The following is a 19,675-nucleotide window of genomic DNA, read 5'->3' on the forward strand; positions in this document are numbered from 1 at the left end:
TAGTGGTTAACTGTCTAGCTAAATTTAGTTTAGATAATTGTATCACTTTGATTTGGGATGGGGCTTTGCCTCAGTGTGCTTTAGCGTTGTATATGGTTGATTTGCCTCCCCAGATGTAGCTTATATTTTGTGTTTAATGAAGTTTCTTTAAAAAAAAAAAAGATTTTATTATACAACAAATATTCAAATTCAGATAACTATGTTTATTACAAATTAAAAATCTTTAAATAAAATTTTCTATCTCACTTATTACCCTAAGCATGTGTATGTATTAATCAATTTTACATATATGCACTTAATGTATTTTCATAATTAATACATTGACAACTTAATATTTTATTATCTACTGGATAAATTAATGAATTATTTTAAACAAATAATAATTTTTTATGATCTAGGCATTATTTATTTATAGAATATTTTTTTTGTATTTAAATATAAGGGTATATGTAGTGCAATTTGATATTGATTTTATTATTTTTTAAACCAAACTTTTATTGTGGTTTTTGGAAAATTCATAACCAAACCATACCACAATCATATAAAAATTGAATTTTCGCACCTATTAACATTGCTTGGTCATATTACAAAATTTGTTGATTAAAAAAAAGAACATCATTTGGCGCTTAAATTTGGTCATATTATAAAATTTGTTAATTAAATTTGAGTCGAATGTACTATTTTATATCAATTTTATAATTTTAGGATACACGTGAGTATTATTCATATCAGAGAAGTCAAACTTGTATTTATTTAAAATATAAAGTACCAAATGATGTATTAAATTTTTTGTATTTGTTTGATAATTTTATCATTTAAAACTTTTTATTTGTGTTTTTTGTTATATGTTATTTATATGATTACATTGCTTATGAATTATTATAAAATATAAAGTAAAATAATATGTAAGATTCAAAGTCTGTGGACTTTGGGTATAAACATGGTAATTTACTTAAATTTTTTTTAATCTTTGAATTTTACACTAAAACATTCAATTTGATATTAAAAGTTGTTCAAACTGCGGTTAAAACTATAGTATAAGATTGTGGTATGGTTTAAAAGTTATCCAAACTACGGTGTAACTGCAACTTGTGACCATTGGACTAAGGTGAGTCAATAAATACTTCCTCTCTCTCCCCTTCCCTTCCTTGCAAGTAGCTTCGCTTCACCTCACCCACACCGCCACTGTCACCGTGGTAAAACTCTTAGTACACGCTGAATTAGGAAGTTGTAGTTGAGTGCTCTACAGGATCTATCTTGATGTTTGTTTCAAGAGTCAGAACTTAAGGTTCAATTTCAAATGGTGAATATGGATAATGAAGCCATAGATGTGTCGAAACTTTTAGTATGGCTGGAAGATGCTCTCCATATCGACATGGACGAAATCGAGATGGAACTTGGGCATACCTATGTTTACATATTCATGTTACTTGGAAAACTTTTTTCCAAGACGAGATTTTCAAAAATTGTTATCCAAATGTATCTCAACATGGCATGGGCTAACCTTAAGGGCTGGAAATGGTCAGAGATACAAAACGATATGTATCAATTTCGATTCAATAGTGATGAAGATGCCCAACAAGTATTGGATAGAAGACCATGGTCTGTAGGAAGGGCCTTATTCGCCATTGAACCATGGCTGATTGAACTACGATACACGGAAGTGGGGTTTGCAACAACACCGATCTGGATCCATATTCCCCATATCCCTGTTGGATATTGGGCTCCATCAAATCTCCATAAGCTCGCTTCCAAAGCAGCTGAGTCGTATAACATCCCAGAGAGGGCCCTAGCCTATGGAAATAGAACATTATGTTTCTGTGCAAATGTCCAGATTGACAAGCCCCTATTTTCGGGTTGCCCTTTACGGTAGAAAGGACTCCAATCGGCATGGTTCCAATATAAGTATGTCAAACTCCCACAGATTTGTTATAAATGCAGTATCATGGGCCACAAACAAAAGCATTGCTTCAAACTGCCAACTCTCGTTAGAAACGTTGGTATTAGTTTTCCCTTCACTACTACAATTTGGACATCAGCCATCGGCAATGAGAGGTCAGTTCCGATTAAACCGACTTAACACATGTTCATAAGTCGGTTTATACAGAACCGACTTATCATGTATGACTAAGGTAAGCATGGAACGTCGGTTGCGCGAGAACCGACCTCCCATGCTTGTAGAAGACATAATAGGTCGGTTCATGCAAAACCGACCTACCATGTTGTCATGGTAGGTCAGTTCTGTGTGGACCGACCTACCATGTCCTACCTTGCTAACATGATAGGTCGCTACTATGTGAACCGACTTATCATGTCACATTATAAGAATTTTAAAATGTATTAATTTATTTAAACTATAAATATATATGTAAGCTATTAGTGTATGAAATAAATGTAAGAAATTTAAATTTATTAATATTACATTATAATGTTTTGAAGTATAAATAAATAAATGAATTAAATTAAATTAATATATTTTAAAATTTTAATAATGTAAAAACAAATTAGAGTATCTTTAACAATATATTTGTATAATGACACAGAATCGAACTAACACGTCATTTAAAAAATTATTTAAGACGCTACTCTTTTATCAAATTATTATTATTTATTTATTTTAAATTGTAAATGTTATTAAATTAAAATGTTTTTTATTTATAAAATATAATTATAATATAATATTAACAAATATAAATTTTACATTATTTTAATTTTAAATATATTAATTTATTTAAACAATACATATATATAATTATTTCATGAAAAGTATAAAACAATATACTTATTAATATTATATATATTATAATTTTTAAAATATAAAAAAATTAATAAATTATTTGTAATTAAAACAAATTAATTAAATTTTTTATAAACATGAAAATATATTAATTTATATTAATATAATTAACAAATATTACATATATTTTATAATATTTGAATTCAAATTTAAATTTAAATTTATATTAATATATTTAATAAATATGTAGTATTATATTAAATATTATTATAATAATAATATTTTATAATATTTGAATTTATATTAATATAATTAACAAATATATATTTTTAATTAGTTTTAAAATGATATTTTATTTACTATTTAGAATGTTCCATTAAAGTTAATAAAAAAATCGTTAAAATTAAAAATTTCCATGTACATATTTTTTATATAAAGAGATATATGATGTTTTATTAACAAATAAATTCTAAGTTATTATTTTTTTTCTAAAATTAAAAAGTAAAAAAACTGAAAATAATCGATATCCTATTTGATATATCCTAATATTTCAGAGTTTTTTTTTAATGAAAATTAGCTCTATTTTGCATCGACAATACCCTATATCGATTTTCTTTCATACATCGATGATAAAGTCGACTAAAAATTAGTAGAGAGAATTTCATGTCTAAAAAAATATCGGCACCCTCTAAATTATGAAATTTCTCCAATAAATTATAGAAAAAAAATCAATTTTGTCTTCTTTGCTTTTTTTTTTTGAAAAAAAGGTGAGGACTTTATTGATAACGATCTGCAAAGATTACATCCAACACAGTAGGGGGAAAATTCTCCCTCAAATAAGTGCGCTCAGCTATAGTGAAAGAAGCCTTTGCCAACGCATGGGCAGCTTCATTTGCAGAACGCTTTACAAAATTAATAGAAACTGAACTTAAATCCTTCCAAAGCTGTTTACACTCATCTATCACACATCCAAAGTAAGATGCCATGGATATGCGACTCCGTAAAGCTTGAACAACCATCAAGCTATCAGTCTCAACAACAACTTGCACCAATTTTCTTCTCTTGATCCAACTCAGCGCCTCCCGTACTCCCATTGCTTCACCTAATTCTGGAGCCACAGCCCCCATTCGACAGCAAGAAAACGCCTCCACAAAAGCACTAGTGTGGTCCCGAACAATACCAGCAAAGCTATGGGTTGCTGCCTCTGAAAAAAATGCTGCGTCTACATTAAGCTTCAACGACCCCAAGGGAGGCTTACACCAAATAGCACGACCATCAGCAGGTGTTAACAAATTTGGTAAGGGAGCAACATCCCGATCTTGAGCTTGGGACCATGCCTGCAAAGTGGTGTCTGCCATGAGCATAATGCCATTGTCTTCTTTACTTTTAATATAATGAAAAGCTATTACAGAATAGAACAGTGAATCAGTGATATGTGTATTCAAACAAAACTAACAATGAAGTAACATTGTTTTTAAAAATAGTGAGCACGAATTTTAACCAATTATATATATTATTTTAAAAAAAAAGTGTTATATTGCTGTATAAATGTATATTTTAAGTGCATGAATTTTCAGAAAACTCAATTATATAAAAGTAAGAAAAAGAAAAACATACGCAAGACGTGTGTACATAAACAAAATATGAAAAGTGTGATAAAATTGAAAATTTAATAGAGTTTTTCTCAACCAAAATCAATAAATATTTTTATTAGAAAGAAAAATAGTTTATATATTTTTAGATTATGTGTTTTGTCTAATTACTTATTTTGATTATATGTTTTGATAAATTATATTTTGGATTTTATGTTTTGTAAAATGATTAAAATAGAGTCCTAAACTTAATTTTGGTCAATATTTTCTTAACTAAAACCACAAATAATTTACTAAACTAACAATTCAGAACAAAAATAAAATTATTCTGTTTAAAAATTGTGTTTTTATATTTAATTTTTTCTTCATTAAAATTAAGTTTAGAGTTCTATTTTAACTATTTTATAAAATATAGGTCTAAAAAATAATTTGTCAAAATATAAAATAAAAAAATATAGGTAAAAAAAAAAGTATAAAAAAGTAAAAAAAATAAAAAAAATCTTTAGGAAGGCACCGTGAGCCGTGAGCCGTGAGCCGTGAGGTGTATATGCACAGTACAGCGAGCCTGGGCCTGAGATGAGAGCTGTGCGAGTCTCAATTGGTGGTGCTGTGGAAGAGAGGAGCTAGACGAAGCGCCCAAACAAAACCCCAACAAGGTAACGATTGTAGTCAACATGATCTTCTTCATTCAATCTTGTATGATTCTCTACCGAGCCCTAATTCTACCGTAACTATATCATAATCTCCACCCCTCTCTGTTGCTTAATTTAGTGTTGGATTCTTCAGTCATTCACGGCCATTCCAGGCTTCTGAGCACATTCGGGTCTTCTTATTCGTAAATTATCTTCCAATTTTTATGATATATTTTTCGAATAATTTTGGGAATTTGTATGTTTGTCTCCTTATTGAACCTTTCAATTCTGCACCTGAGATGGGCCTTACTGTTTAAGCTTGTTCTGTAATGGGTTTGTGTTAAAAGTAATGAATTCACTTTAAAATTATATATGTATATAATGAAGTCACATAGTTGTTGTGTTGCATGAAGACAGACATGGAGCCAAACTATGCCCTTTTGTTATGTTTAACCTTAACTAAGGAAGAAACACTTGTTTAACTTCTGTACATTTGTGGAAATTTGATCTCAATGGGAATACGTATCTTAACTATAAACCAGTATGATGTATCTATAAAATTGCTACCTATGGTGAATCTACAAGACATGAATGAATTGGTTCAAGAATTGCTTGTAAATTTTTAAGACCAATTGTTTTTTTTTCTTTTAAATTCTTATAAAAGCTCGAAGTTTCAGATATAGTTATTTTTAAGCCATCTTTAATCTTAAATGTAAGCATTTTCAAATATAGTTATTTATTATTTAGAACCACTTGCATATGACATATCTCCATTAGTAATGCATATGTAATTAGAGGAAAGGGCATATTGAGTAAGAGTCAATTATATTTGGTTGCTTTCTTTTCTTTTGCTTAGTATTCTGTGTTGTGATATCTTTTTATTTGATTAATTTGTGGATTTTATGATGCAGGAAAAGAAGAAGAAGAAGAAAGTAGCTCCTCTTCTGAGGGGAAAATAAAAGACTGGAAATCACATGTATTTTCTTATCCTTGTTCCTGGTTCCTTATTATCTCATTTTCATAATCAGTGGTTAGGATTAGTTAATACTCTGCAATTTCCTTCCAACATTCTGTAATATAATACTTTCTCTTCAGCAAATACAAACTCAATATAGTTCACACTACTACCATCTATAAGATTGCGGAAAAGTTCGAGAGCTTGCTTCTGGACAAAAGGCTTCGAATCTGCTGCTGGTAAACACAATCAACTAATGCTTTATGTTTGAAAGTATATCTGCCATAATAAGAACAATAATGAAGAAATATCATGAAAAGTTTTTGAACAAATGAGTAGAGCATCCGTGATTATGTTTGAGGTTAACTTATTGTAGTATTAAAGAATAACTTAAATAAAAATTTACTTAGATTTTGAATAAAAAAATATGACATTTTAAGGTTCCTAAGCCAAATTACCAAAAATATAATTCATTAGGAATATTTATTTATTTCTAAAAAATCTAGGATATATTGAACATGATAAACTTAAATGAGATTTGAATTATGTAGAACTAAAAATATATTTGAGCTTATGTCTATGATACAAAGCACATGTCTATATATAAAAAAAATAATTGCGAGCCAATAAACTACATATTGTATACTAATTATTGATGAATGAAAAAGTGCGATAAATGTAGCTATGTTTGTGGTATGGTGTCCCTTTCTTGCAGTCTCATTCTCTAATAACACAATACTCATACGCAAGTATCTTCACTTGTAGTTCTCTCTCAACAATCATAATCCACTCGAGACAAAATTCTTCAAATCCCTAATTCCTTCAAACTCTTGAGTTCAAGCCCTAATACATCTGCAACGCAAACTGCCTCAAGATATTTTGTGTCTTCTTGTTGTTTAAAGTCACATTCTCGTTCAAAAGAGGTGAAATTTCATCATCTTTTGTTTGGGTTCAGTACTAATTGGGTTTTATAATTTTACCAACTGGTTTTCCATGGCACCTTTAACTGTTTCTTTCATTTAGAGCCTAAATGTGCTCTGGTTTGGATTTTTGTGGAAGATAATGCCGAGATATAGAGATGACCCTCCAGCTATTCGTGTTTATACAGTCTGCGATGAATCTAGGTTTGTCACTTAGTCCTTTTACTTTACAAATTTTTCATGAACAATTCTGATATGGTTAACCCTAAATTCCGAATATCTATTCACAAATTGATCGAATTGATATGGGTTTTAAGTATTTTCACTCTTTGTTGCTGTATAGATATTTAATTGTGAGGAATGTTCCAGCGTTAGGATGCGGGGAGGAGTTGCTGAAACTATTTTCAACCTATGGAGACATAGAAGAGTAACTTCCGTTTGATTTGATTTTGTTTTTTAATATTTTGGAACATTTCCTTTGATTGTTGTTTTCTTAGTGCTACTGTAATTGTAATTCAGGTGCAAACCCATGGATGCTGAAGAATGTGAAGCTTTCACTGATGTTTACTGGATCAAATTTCGTTTAGTAAGCAATGCTAGGTGACTAGTGTGTGTGTTTGTTGTGATTTTTGTTCTATGGTTGCTTTACTACTGGCCAAATATTGTGGCTAAACAACCGTACATTTCAGGTTTGCAAAAAGAAAATTGGATGAGTATGTTTTTATTGGGAACCCATTGAAGGTTTCTTATGCTCCTCATTTTGAAACGCTCTCCGATACCAAGGAAAAACTAGAATGTAGGAGGAATGAAGTTTTAGCAAGACTGAATTGTAAGTTGTATGCGTGTGTGTGTGTGTGTTGGCATTTAACAGGAAAAGCATCTTCTTTTGAACTTTCTTGATCATGTTGTGTACTTTTTCTGATATTAGCTGGAAGATCCAAAGGTTCTGCAGTTAGAAATTGGAGTTCTTGGAATGAGGAATCTTTGGAAGCAAGTCCTTCCCAGGCCAGCCTTCCCCAAGGGGTAAACATTGGTCAAAGGTAATATACAATTGAGTTTTGACATTTCAACAACAACGGCAAATCTAATTGAAGCTACTTTTGTTATGTTGTATGTGATGGACTGTTTTTTTTCCCCTTCCTAAAGGAACAATGGAAAACGAGAACTTATTTCTCATGTTAATAATTCTCCAATCGCAAGGGTTTCCTCTGACAAGGTTTGTTTCTTCTTTCAAAGAAATATCTTGAGTTATTTGTTTTTTCCAGTCATACTCAAAACAACCCAATTCCAGTGAGTCTTGTTGTATTTGAGAACTTTCAACCTGATGCCCCAAAAAAATTACATTATGTTGGTATAATAAATAATGTGTATTGTGTACATGCATGTAGATAATTAAGTCATATTCTCAATTGAAAATAAACGTTAAAGACTGTTTTAACTGTTGTTTCCATGAATCAACATAAGTGATTCATAAACTAGTCGCATCAAAATCTCAGGCAGTTGCATTTGTTTTTTTATGTGAAATCTAACATATGACTCTGTTCTAATTGACTGAAGGATTATTTCCAGTCCCAATCAATGAATCAAACTGTCATGTCCGTGAGGGACAAACTCAACAAGGTAATGAACCATTACAGCTTGGTTTTTTAACATTTCTTTCATGGAGTTTCACAATTGGTGTTTGATGTAATAAACTACTTTTTTGTTGTTGTTGTTGTAGATTCAATCAAGTGGTGACCCATTACAACATGGGTTTGTCTCCAAGAAACCCCGTCTGGACAAAAGGAGAAGAATTTGAAAAAGAAAAAAGACATACGATTAAGCTTAGAATTTTGTGCAAAACTTTATATCACATCAGTTTTGTTAGTATTACCTCACCTTAACTAGTGATTATTTTCAGTAAAATGTGTAACAAGTTGATAATTTTGCTGTACATTTGAAACTCCTTATACTTAAAAGTTTTGTGGTGTGTTTAAAATTGGTTATGTAGTATGACTTGATGCTTGACATACCCAATTTTCGTGGCAATATTGATAACCGTGGTTGGAAAGCTGCCACAATAGCATCACTCTATATTTGATATGCTTTTACACAAACAACTATGAATTATTAGGCGTTAATTCACATAAAAGAAAAACTAATTACAATACCAATGAAATAAAAAGTTGGTGTTTTATGTTTACACTTTCTTTAAACTTAGGAAGTCTTTGGTATGGGGTAAAATGTGGGAATAAGAATTTAAATTTTATTTTATGTTTGGTTTAAATTTTAATAAAGTAGAGTTAATAATTTTTGTGAACCTCATATACATTTTAAAGGTAAAGTAAGGTAAAGTGAACTCTTTTGAACATAATAATCTAATATTATTTTTATTCGGAGTATTTGGTATGGGGTAAAGTAAAAGAGAATAAAAATTTGAATCTCTTCTTATGTTTGGCTACATGAATTTTAAGATTAAAGTGAATTATTTTGTACAGAGTTTAATAATACTTTCATGTTAAGGCAATCTACATTTTTCAAGACAATTCAACTCAAACAAACACTTATTTTATACTTTTCAAAGCAATTCTATTATTCAAAACAAAATCCCTTGCATAAGGAGTACTATTGGCACCCTTGTTGTTTACTCTCACGGCACTCATATTAAAACCACTCGTTCATTTTATTTTCTTGATTCCAATCCACTCATAACTAAAAAAGTACTACATCACATGCTGTCCAAAGATGACATTGAACAAAACAACACACACATAATGATCAAAGCTGAAATATGAAACAGTGACAACTTCATTCACAAGTTCATGGCCAAGAGCTTTTCCCTAACTGATTTCATATGGATTAAGAGTCTGTCGTAATCAGGAAGGCTTTCCTTGATAATGGGAAGTTGCTTGAAATCTTGAACCCAAGTATGCAGCCTAGGCAAAGTGTTGGGTTCCAAGAGTTTGAGCCCCACAGCTATTTCTATACATTCAAACCAATAAGCTAGCCATCCATGTGCTAAGTCCACCATGTTTATAGTCTCTCCCCCAAAGAACTTGTCATTTCCAAGCCTTTCTTCCAAGATTTTAAGCACTTCTGCTGCTTCTTTTGCTGCCTTTTCTCCCTTCTCCCCACCAGTGGGGCTTGCAAAGAATAAACCAAGAGTTCGGATCTGCGATTTCGCAATGATATCAAATGAAAAATAAATAAAGAAGGAAATCTCTACTCATGATGTTGGTATTGAGATACCAAACGAATTCTCATACAAAAACCATAAATAGAACATAACAGAATAAATGTTCTCTTACTTTTTGAATAGATCTTGGTTAAAACCATGTTTGGTTCATCTTCTTGGAAAGTTTAAAGAGCCAAAATTTGTGTAAAAAATATTGTGAGGTTTGAGACGGATTTTGAGTGTGATGAGAAGGAAGTTTGAGGGTAATTTTGTTTAAAATGGAATTTAAGACATATTTTTCAAAGTTTTTAATAAAAGGTAAAGAAGAAAGTGCATACACAACCTTCTTTTTGTTTTTTTTTTCTTTGTCAATGATAATTAATTTGTTATTATTATTATTAGGAGAAAATTAAATATATATTTGAGAAAGAAACAAACAGAAAAAAAAAAAAACTAACCTTTTCATCTGCAAATTGTATCCAAAAGCGAGCCAAAGCTCTTTCGTAAGGGTCCTTAGGCAAGAGAGGAGTTTGGGGCCAAGTTTCTTCGATGTACTCAAGGATGATCAGAGACTCAGAAATGGGTTTGCCGCCATGAACAAGCACAGGAACCTTCTTGTGAGTTGGGTTGTATTGAAGAAGCAATTCACTCTTGTTTGAAATATCTTCTTCTATGTAATCATACTCAACTCCCTTAAGTTTCAGAGCCCATATCACTCTCTGAACAAAATTGCTTGCCCAAAATCCTAGCAGCTTTACTTCTTCTTCCATTATTATTGAACAGGTGGAGCTTTGAATCTCCAAAGTACTTGCAAATGAAAATACATCAATTATAAGTGGGAGGTGAGAACTGCTTGTTTGACTAAGTAGATGATAACCTTTGAGTTTTCTATTCACTACATTTAAGTTTGGGGTCAAAAGTCTTTGTTTACTTATGACTTTTTTTTTTTTACTTTACTCATCTCAAAGTCTCTCTTAAATAATAATAATAATAATAATAAAAAGATATAATACAATTTGAGGTGATTTGATAGTTTTTTGTTTCGTGATTACAAAATTGTATTTTTAAAAAATATGATTTTAAAATAAAAATATAGATTTATAGTCTTAAAACATGTTTTTTGAGAATGTGATTAATTCAGAATCTGTAAATTGTTTTTAAATTTTAAAAAACTAAATATGTGATTAATAGAGAATCCGAAAATATAAAAAAGTGATAGATTTGTAAGATTTTAGGATATAATGATTTGATTTGGGAGAAAATGTGAAAATAACGTTTTCTATTTTGTAGCTTAAAGTTAGAATCAGTATTTGGATTGAGAATTTGAAAACAAATATTCATGTGGGCCCTACAATTTTTTTAGTTTTAAAAATCATAAAATTGAATTTAGATTCATTACCAATAGACCCTATATTATTATAATATAAGTTTAGATCCTCGCTTTAAATAGTTACAAATAATGTGTTCGATTAATGAGATTTGGTATAATACTTACGAAATCAATGGTATCGATGAAATTGATATTTGATATCACCCAATAAACTCCTAAGCGATCGCAGTAGTAATCAGACTATGTCGTATCCACAGAGAGGTAAACACAACTAAATATTTGATTAGTAAATCAAAGATAAAAATAAAGTAGAATCGAATAAATGTATTTTGTGAAAGAAAAATGATAGAATAGGGAAAATGATCAAATAAAGTGCATGGCAAGGTAGAGATGCAGTGTTGTAAAACATATTCTAATATTGATATTGTAAAATATGGTGAATGAATTGTTATTTTTATTCAATAGAATAATATGTATTTATATACAAAATTAGAGACTAAATAGGAAACTAACTAAATACAATTAACTCTAATTTCTACAACTAATATAGAGCTAATATATTCTAACACTCCCCCTCAAGCTGGAGCATAAATGTTAATCATGCCCAGCTTGTTACAAAGATAATCAACGTGCACCCCATTCAAAGCCTTTGTAAAAATATCTCCTAATTGTTCTCCAGTTTTCACATATCCTGTGGAGATCAGGCCTTGTTGAATTTTCTCACGAACAAAATGATAATCAATCTCGATGTGCTTAGTTCGCTCGTAGAACACAGGATTTGAGGCAATATGAAGAGCAGCTTGATTATCACACCACAATTTTGCTGGAACTGAAGTCTTAAACCCGAATTCAGTCAAAAGCTGATAAATCCATACTATCTCACACACAGACTGTGCCATAGCTCTATATTCTGATTCTGCACTGGATCTAGACACAACGTTTTGCTTCTTACTATTCCAAGAGATTAGATTGCCCCCAACAAAGACACAATAACCTGAAGTGGATCGTCTATCTACCTTGGAGCCTGCCCAATCTGCATCAGAGAAACACTCAATCTGGGTGTCTCTATGATCCTTGTAAACAATACCTCGTCCTGGTGTTCCGTTCAAGTAACACAAAATTTGCTCTAATGCTGCCCAATGATGAATTGTTGGAGAAGACATAAACTGACTAACAACACTAACTGAGAATGCAATATCTGGACGAGTCACAATTAGATAATTCAACTTTCCAACCAATCTGCGATATTTCTCAGGATCTTCAAATGGTTCCCCATCACGTATAAGATGCACAGCTAGATTCATTGGAGTACTACAAGGTTTTGCTTCCAATTTTCCTGTCTCAGTTAACAAATCAAGTACATACTTCCTTTGAGACAAAAAAATACCTTGTTTACTCCGAGTAACTTCAACTCCCAAGAAATACTTGAGCACCCCTAAATCCTTCGTGTGAAACTGGGTATGAATGAAAGATTTAAGGGATGAGATGCCTCCAGTATCATTTCCACTAATAACGATGTCATCCACATACACAACTAACAAAATGATACCAACAATTGATCTTTTATAGAACACAGAATGATCTGACTTACTTTTCAACAAACCAAATTTCTCAACAGCCTGACTAAATTTACCAAACCAAGCACGAGGACTTTGTTTCAACCCATATAAATATTTGTGAAGACAAAAAACTCGCCCTAACTCCCCCTGAGCAACAAACCCAAGAGGTTGCTCCATATACACTTCTTTCTCAAGATCCCCACAAAGAAAAACATTTTTAATATCAAGCTGATGCAAAGACCAATGATGAGTAGCTGCCATGGAAATGAACAGTCGAACAGATGTGAGTTTAGCAACAGAAGAAAAAGTATCACAATAGCCCACTCCATAGGTTTGAGCATAACCCTTGGCAACAAGACGGGCCTTTAAGCGAGCAATTGTTCCATCTAGATTGACTTTAACCGTAAACACCCATTTGCACCCTATGGCTCGTTTTCCTGAAGGTAAATTAACCAAGTACCATTCGCAACTAAAGCATTCATCTCTTCTATCATTGCAGCAAGCCAACCAGGATGAGACATGGCTTCACGAACAGTTTTAGGAATAGCGATGGAATCAAGAGAAGCAATAAAAGAGCAAGAAGAAGAGGGCAGATGATTATAAGAAACAAAAGAAGAAATAAGATATGTACATTGGCGTTTACCTTTACGTAGTGCAATGGGAAGATCATCGTTGAGTTCCAAATCTGATGACGAAGATGCAGGTGCAGGACATGAAATGGGGGGTGGAGGAGGTGGACGCCTGGAGTACACTATAATAGGAGGCTTAGGAGGTGGTGGAGGTGTAGGCATTGCTGGAGCTATGACTGAGGCAGGTGAAGGAACAAGAGACTCGTCAGAACATGTATCAGGCGCAGAGGATGTGACAGAATATACCAACAAATCATCATTTTCCCCCTGACAAGTAGGAGTAGGTGAAGATGAAAAATAAGGTGTAGTTTCCACAAAAGTAACATCAATAGACACAAGATATTTGTTAAGATCAGGACAATAACACCTATACCCTTTCTGAAGACGAGAATAACCAAGAAATACACACTTTAATGACTTAGGATCTAATTTGGTGACATGTGGACGGACATCTCGAGCAAAACAAACACTGCCAAATACCCGAGGAGCAACTGGAAACAATGACTTACCAGGAAAAAGAATTTTAAATGGGATCTCACCATTAAGTACTGAGGATGGCATGTGATTAATAAGAAAGCATGCTGTGGAAACTGCATCGGTCTAAAAAGGTTTAGGAACTTTCATTTGAAACAAGAGGGCACGTGTAGTTTCAAGATGATGTCTGTTTTTACGTTCTGCTACACCATTTTGGGGTGCAGTATCAACGCAAGAAGTTTCATGAAGCATGCCATTAGAGATCATATAAGATTGAAATTGAGCAGATGTGTATTCCTTGGCATTATCACCTCGCAAAGTACGAACAGACACATTAAATTGATTTGAATCTCAGCACAAAAAGCACAAAATATAGAAAACAACTCAGAACAATTTTTCATTAAATATAACCAAGTTACACAAGAATAATCATCCACAAAAGTTACAAAATACCTGAATCCAGGTTTAGACAAAATAGGAGGACCCCAAACATCAGAATGAACTAATTCAAAAGGAACACTAGCACGTTTATTGACTAGAGGACTCAAACTAACACGATGATGTTTGGCAAACTGACATGACTCACAATCTAATGAAGACACCTTACTATATTGGGGACAAAACTTCTTGAGCAAAGGAAGAGATGGATGGCCCAAACGGCAATGAGCCTCAAAAGCGGAAGCGACACTCGGACAAGCAATAGGGGTTGAGGACAGTGGATCAAGAACATACAGGCCGCCAGATTCATGTCCTTTACCAATAATCTTCTTCGTCATAAGATCCTGAAATAAACAATGATCGGGAAAGAAAGAGATGCAACAATTCAAATTACGAGTGAGTTGACTAACAAAAAGCAAATTGAAGGATAAATTAGGTAAATGTAAGACTGATGACAAAGTAAGCAAAGGTGTAGGAGTAACAGTGCCAGATTCAAGAACAGAAGATGGTGATCCATCAGCTAAGGTAACAGAAAAAGTGAGACTATAAGACTGAAGAGTGGAAAAGAGACTGGAATTACCTGTCATGTGATCTGTGGCACCAGAATCAATGACCCATTTTGAGGATGTGGAAAGAAGGCATGCATTAGATTTACCTGAATCAACAATTGCAGTGATAGAAGGAGATGAAGACTTGAGTGATTCCTGGTACCTTGAGAACTTGGCAAATTCATCCGCAGAAATAATGACCGATTTGTCAGATGCATCACTAGTGCTTGTAACATTAGCATAGTATTTTTGCTGATTTTTAAACTGTAGCTTCTTACACTCGAACTTGGTATGGCCTGGTTTTTTACAATAGTTGCACATAATGTGTAACGACCCCAAATTCGCTAATAAGGCTTAAGAGCTTTGATTAGTGTGCCAGGAGGGCATAAATGGGATTAGAGTGATTAGTATTTATTTAAATGTGATATTATGTGATTAATAGTGCTTAAATGGTATTATATGTGTTATCCCTATTTCCTGCATGGGCTCGGGACCTTCGTCTTGGCCCACTTTCAGGGGTCCAGCTCTGCACGCGGGCCCGGCCCAAGGTCCCTTGGTATGGAGAATGCCCAAGGGGAAGGGTATGGACCGGGGACTCAGGACTAGGCCCATTGGAGGTGTCCGGGATGTCCCTCCGGGTCCATTCTCAATAAGGATCGTTCGGGCGGCATGCAGAGCATTCCAATTGCTGCGTCCTACGGATCCCTATCCCGGACTACTGACGCGGTCCGGGCCGATGGTAAAAGAAGCGGGACAAAGGTAAATGGACCCAGATCGTCTCACCCCTGGTTGAAGGGGCCAGGCATCCAGGACCCTGACGCCGCCTCGCTCCACGTGGGCATTGTCCCCCACTTTTCACCTGCAGAAAAGGTCATCTCGGGATTGCACGCCAATGTGTCAAGACTGCGCAGCCAAGTACTCTGACTGGTCTTGTCTCCTGAATCTGCCTCGTGACTCGAAGTGGCCAGGCCAAAAGCGTCGTTTTGTCGGGCGAGATATAGCTCTAAGGTCATCTTGTTGAGCCTTAGCTGGTTTTGGATTTATGAATTTTGTACCTTTTTGTATTGGGCCTTCACTAGAAAGGCCCCTTGTATCCATTTCTTTGATGGGCCCAGATCGGATCCGGTCCAGACCCGACATTCCCATCAGCTTATAAATATAAGCTACAGAGCACCGTAAACGGGGTCTCTTCTCAGAAAAAAGGGAGGAACTCTGTCAAAATATATAGAAAAAACTCCATTGTAAAAGCATCTTCAAGCTCTAATAACATAGACTCGTGGACTAAGGCTAGTTAACGCCCCAACCACGTAAAAATCCCGTGTTGCTTTTCTGCTTTCATTATTATTATCAGTAAATATCACTTATTAATAGAGTTGCCGAAAATCTCGGTTAACAATATGATAATTGATGATATTATGTGATAATATGAAATAAATATGTTATATATGTGAGAACCACATTATTAAGTGGTTAATTCTGTAGCCGGCGACTTGAGGCGATCCTAGGGCTAGATAGCGGGAAAAGTCACAACAGGGCATTATAATTGACTTCGGACAAGTCAGGGGTATTTTAGGTATCAGGTAGTGATTTAGACTATCGGGTGATGAAAATAAATAATTGGAGATATATTTGAGGTTAGGATGATTAAGCATGAATACTGGGGAATTTTACTATTTTGCCCTCGGGGACATTTTCGGTACCCCGAGCTTTGGGATTAGTTTAATCACCTAAGGATATACTTGGAAAGATTTAGAAAATACTATACATAGAAATTAAACCGACCTTTCTCTCCTTCTCTCTCTTCTCTCTCTTAAGGAAGAAGAACAACTCTGAAATTTCAAGAGAAACCAGTAGAATTTCTGGGAATTGAAGGGGATAAGCTAGAGGATTAACTCAAAAACTAATTAAGGACTGAATTAGAGCCAAGGTAAGCATTGATTTTCGTTATGTGGTTAGGAACTTTAAGAAAAATGGCTAAGTTTTTAATAGTTGTGATTTTGATATTCAAGGTGGAGTTTGAGGCTTGAAACTGTGAAGATAGGTCAGGGGATTTTTGGAGGAACGATTCTACAGCTGAGGTAAGTTTCAATTCAAAGTTTGATGGTTTAATTTTAGAATTTCCATGGTTGGTTTTGAGTTTTTAGGTTTGAAATCTCAGAAATTGGAGTTGGGATTTTGGTGAGTGTTAGGCAGGATTTTTGGTTGAATTGTGTTGTTTAAATCATTATAAAGATGTTGTTATTAATTGGTTTTGAGTTGGGAGATTTGGGATGGCCTAAAGTGAGGTTTAGATGTTGAAAATTTTGGGTTTTTCTGGGTTCGAAGGGTCGGGTCGCGGCATAGCTCTTGGTGAGTCGCGACCCTTGGAAGCTGAGATGTGCTGAGGAAGGGGGGCGGGCTGCGGCATGGTCCATGTAGGGCCGCGGCCCTTACCTATTTTTGTGCCTTAGGAGGGCTCTGTTTAGGGCCATGCCGCGGCATGGATGGCCTATGCCAGGGCCCTTAAAGGATTTTGGGATTTTAGGCTTGGGAATTTAACCTAGGGTGCTCGGGATTGAATCTTTTACCATATTTGGTGAAGTTCAATGTTCCGGGGACTAGAACTTGGTTTAGAAACTCATTTAAGATTGTTAATGGTATCCTTCATCATGGTTGTGACTAGGTGCTAAGCTAGGGCTCGGGGATCGGATCGCGCTCAAGGAGCATCGCCCGTAACTAGTTCATCTAGAAGCCAAAGGTAAGAAAACTACGCCCGATTGAATATTTGAATGGGACTAAGGGCTCCCTGATATATATGATTGAAAGAATGGTATTATGCCATGTAAATTTTAAACCAATGGCCTAAGAGTGCCACGGTTAACTTGTGCAATTGGCACGGCTCGGACACTGGTATCCAAGGACAGCTTATTATGCACTGAGCTCGGTTTAAGCGGGCCGGAGTCAGTGGGTTAAACAGGGGGTGCGATCTAAGGTGTCAGCCCTAGTATTTGTGTTAATTGATTATTATATTTGGCTATGAATGTGATTAATGAGATTGATGAATAATCTAAGTATAGATGAGGTTATTTGTACCTTGAAGTATGCTTATATGCTATGGATTGAATATATGAACATGCTTATTAGAATATTTGTTTGATAATATTGTATATGCTGTGTATGTTGTTTTCTTGCTGGGCCTTGGCTCACGGGTGCTGCGTGGTGCAGGTAAAGGCAAAGGCAAGATCGATAAGCCCTGATTGGAGAGCTCTGCAGGGTGAATGTACATGTCAAGCCGCTCAACCGCCACGGTTGAGGAAGTTACAGGGACGGGAGGACCAGAATCACCTGTTTTGCCTTAGTAGGGCCAATGTTGTCTTTGACTTTTGAATTTTTGTAAATCAGCTTGTAAACACTAAAAAGTTTTGGGGATCCCTGCTGTAAATGGTTTATGCTTTATAAAATGATCTTTTGAGGCCAAAATATCTTTTAACCCTAGAACACCTCAATTAATGACACGTTTGATTAAGATGACTTTATTAGCGAGTCTTGCACCTTTATAAACACACAGTGTAGCGGTCTTGGCTATCCAGGACGTTACATAATGCTCCCGGATTCCGGTGTTCGATTGTCAGGCCTTTGTGAATTGCCTCCTTTGGAACCATTTGGAGTAGAGTTTCTCCATGGTGCATGATTATTATGACCAACCAAAGCACTATTAAGAGAAACATATGGAGTAGTTTCTGTACGAAGAACACGGCTAAAAACATCTTGTAAAGAGGATACATCAGACCCAGAAAGAACCTGTGACTTTGCAGAGTCAAAGTCAGATGAGAGTTCTGCTAGAAAGCTCATGATAGCCATCTGCTCTCGCTGGCGCTGTTGAACCTTCACATCAGGACTAAATGGCAATAACACATTAAGCTCTTCGTATGTCCTCTTATATGCCATAAAGTAGTTCATAAGAGACTGATCTTGTTTTTCCGCGCGATAAATGGCTTTGCAAACATCATACATACGCGATAGATTATTTTTTCCAGAATACAAAAACTCCAAGTAATCCATTAGTTCTTTAACCAATTCACAATAATTAATTAAACTAATTATCTCGTTATCAATAGAATTTTGAATTTGAAGAAACGAGCGAACATCCTCACGTAGCCACACTTTTCTTGAATCGCAATTTTCTTTGGGAGGATCATCAGTCAAGTGATCATCTTTGTCAATACTCCTTAGATAAAGTCGAATCATCTTACTCCATTCCAAATAATTCGAACCAATCAATTTATGGTCCGTGATTTTAGACATCACGGGAACCACATCAGAAATAACTAGTGGTTTTGGATCTGATTTCATCTCTGCCATAACCTCAAAAACAAATATCGGAAGAGACAAGACAGAATCGAACATCGAAGAAAAAGTAAAGAACACCCATATACGAAGAAGAGAGAAATACCAAACTACAACCTGAGACAGATGCGAGTAGACTCAAGAGGAGCCGAGAAACGAACCGGAGATGATTCCCCGTCGAAATCCCCGTCACACGTGCCTCCACGCGCCAACGTGTGGGGTAGCTGGCAGAAGGAACAAATGGTGCGTGAGCCACACGCGCGAGGAATCTGGCGACCGGACTTTGGGGTTTGGCAGATCGGCGGCTGGGCAATCTTTCTGAGTGGGCGGTGAGAACAAATGATCACTCTAAAGATGGTTTCCGAAAAAAAAGAACCCTAA

General features: G+C 34.5%; 2 protein-coding genes across 7 annotated transcripts; one reads left to right on the forward strand and one right to left on the reverse strand.

Moving 5' to 3' along the window:
- The first annotated feature begins 4,834 nt into the window (after positions 1-4,834).
- LOC133819716 (uncharacterized) lies at positions 4,835-8,909 on the forward strand. Of its 6 annotated transcripts, XM_062253025.1 has the most exons (13): positions 4,861-4,985; positions 5,101-5,164; positions 5,873-5,937; positions 6,057-6,155; positions 6,682-6,839; positions 6,940-7,040; positions 7,180-7,263; positions 7,356-7,436; positions 7,526-7,665; positions 7,765-7,876; positions 7,983-8,052; positions 8,394-8,456; positions 8,557-8,909. In XM_062253025.1, the coding sequence occupies exons 6-13, from the start codon at positions 6,979-6,981 to the stop codon at positions 8,632-8,634; spliced, it is 690 nt and encodes a 229-aa protein (XP_062109009.1). In that variant the 5' UTR covers positions 4,861-4,985; positions 5,101-5,164; positions 5,873-5,937; positions 6,057-6,155; positions 6,682-6,839; positions 6,940-6,978; the 3' UTR covers positions 8,635-8,909. The 6 variants fall into 6 exon arrangements, with proteins under 6 accessions (XP_062109006.1, XP_062109008.1, XP_062109007.1 ...); XM_062253022.1 differs by lacking the exon at positions 5,101-5,164 and having other exon boundaries at positions 4,835-4,985; positions 6,976-7,040; XM_062253021.1 differs by lacking the exon at positions 5,101-5,164 and having other exon boundaries at positions 4,836-4,985.
- A 458-nt stretch (positions 8,910-9,367) lies between these two features.
- Positions 9,368-10,842, reverse strand: LOC133819718 (glutathione transferase GST 23-like). The gene is made up of 2 exons (XM_062253027.1): positions 10,449-10,842; positions 9,368-9,987 (listed from the first exon to the last, which is right to left on the reverse strand). The coding sequence occupies exons 1-2, from the start codon at positions 10,758-10,760 to the stop codon at positions 9,628-9,630; spliced, it is 672 nt and encodes a 223-aa protein (XP_062109011.1). The 5' UTR covers positions 10,761-10,842; the 3' UTR covers positions 9,368-9,627.
- Positions 10,843-19,675: the final 8,833 nt, after the last annotated feature.

The sequence above is a fragment of the Humulus lupulus genome, chromosome 2 (genome assembly GCF_963169125.1).
Source record: "Humulus lupulus chromosome 2, drHumLupu1.1, whole genome shotgun sequence".
NCBI classification, from domain to species: Eukaryota; Viridiplantae; Streptophyta; class Magnoliopsida; order Rosales; family Cannabaceae; genus Humulus; species Humulus lupulus.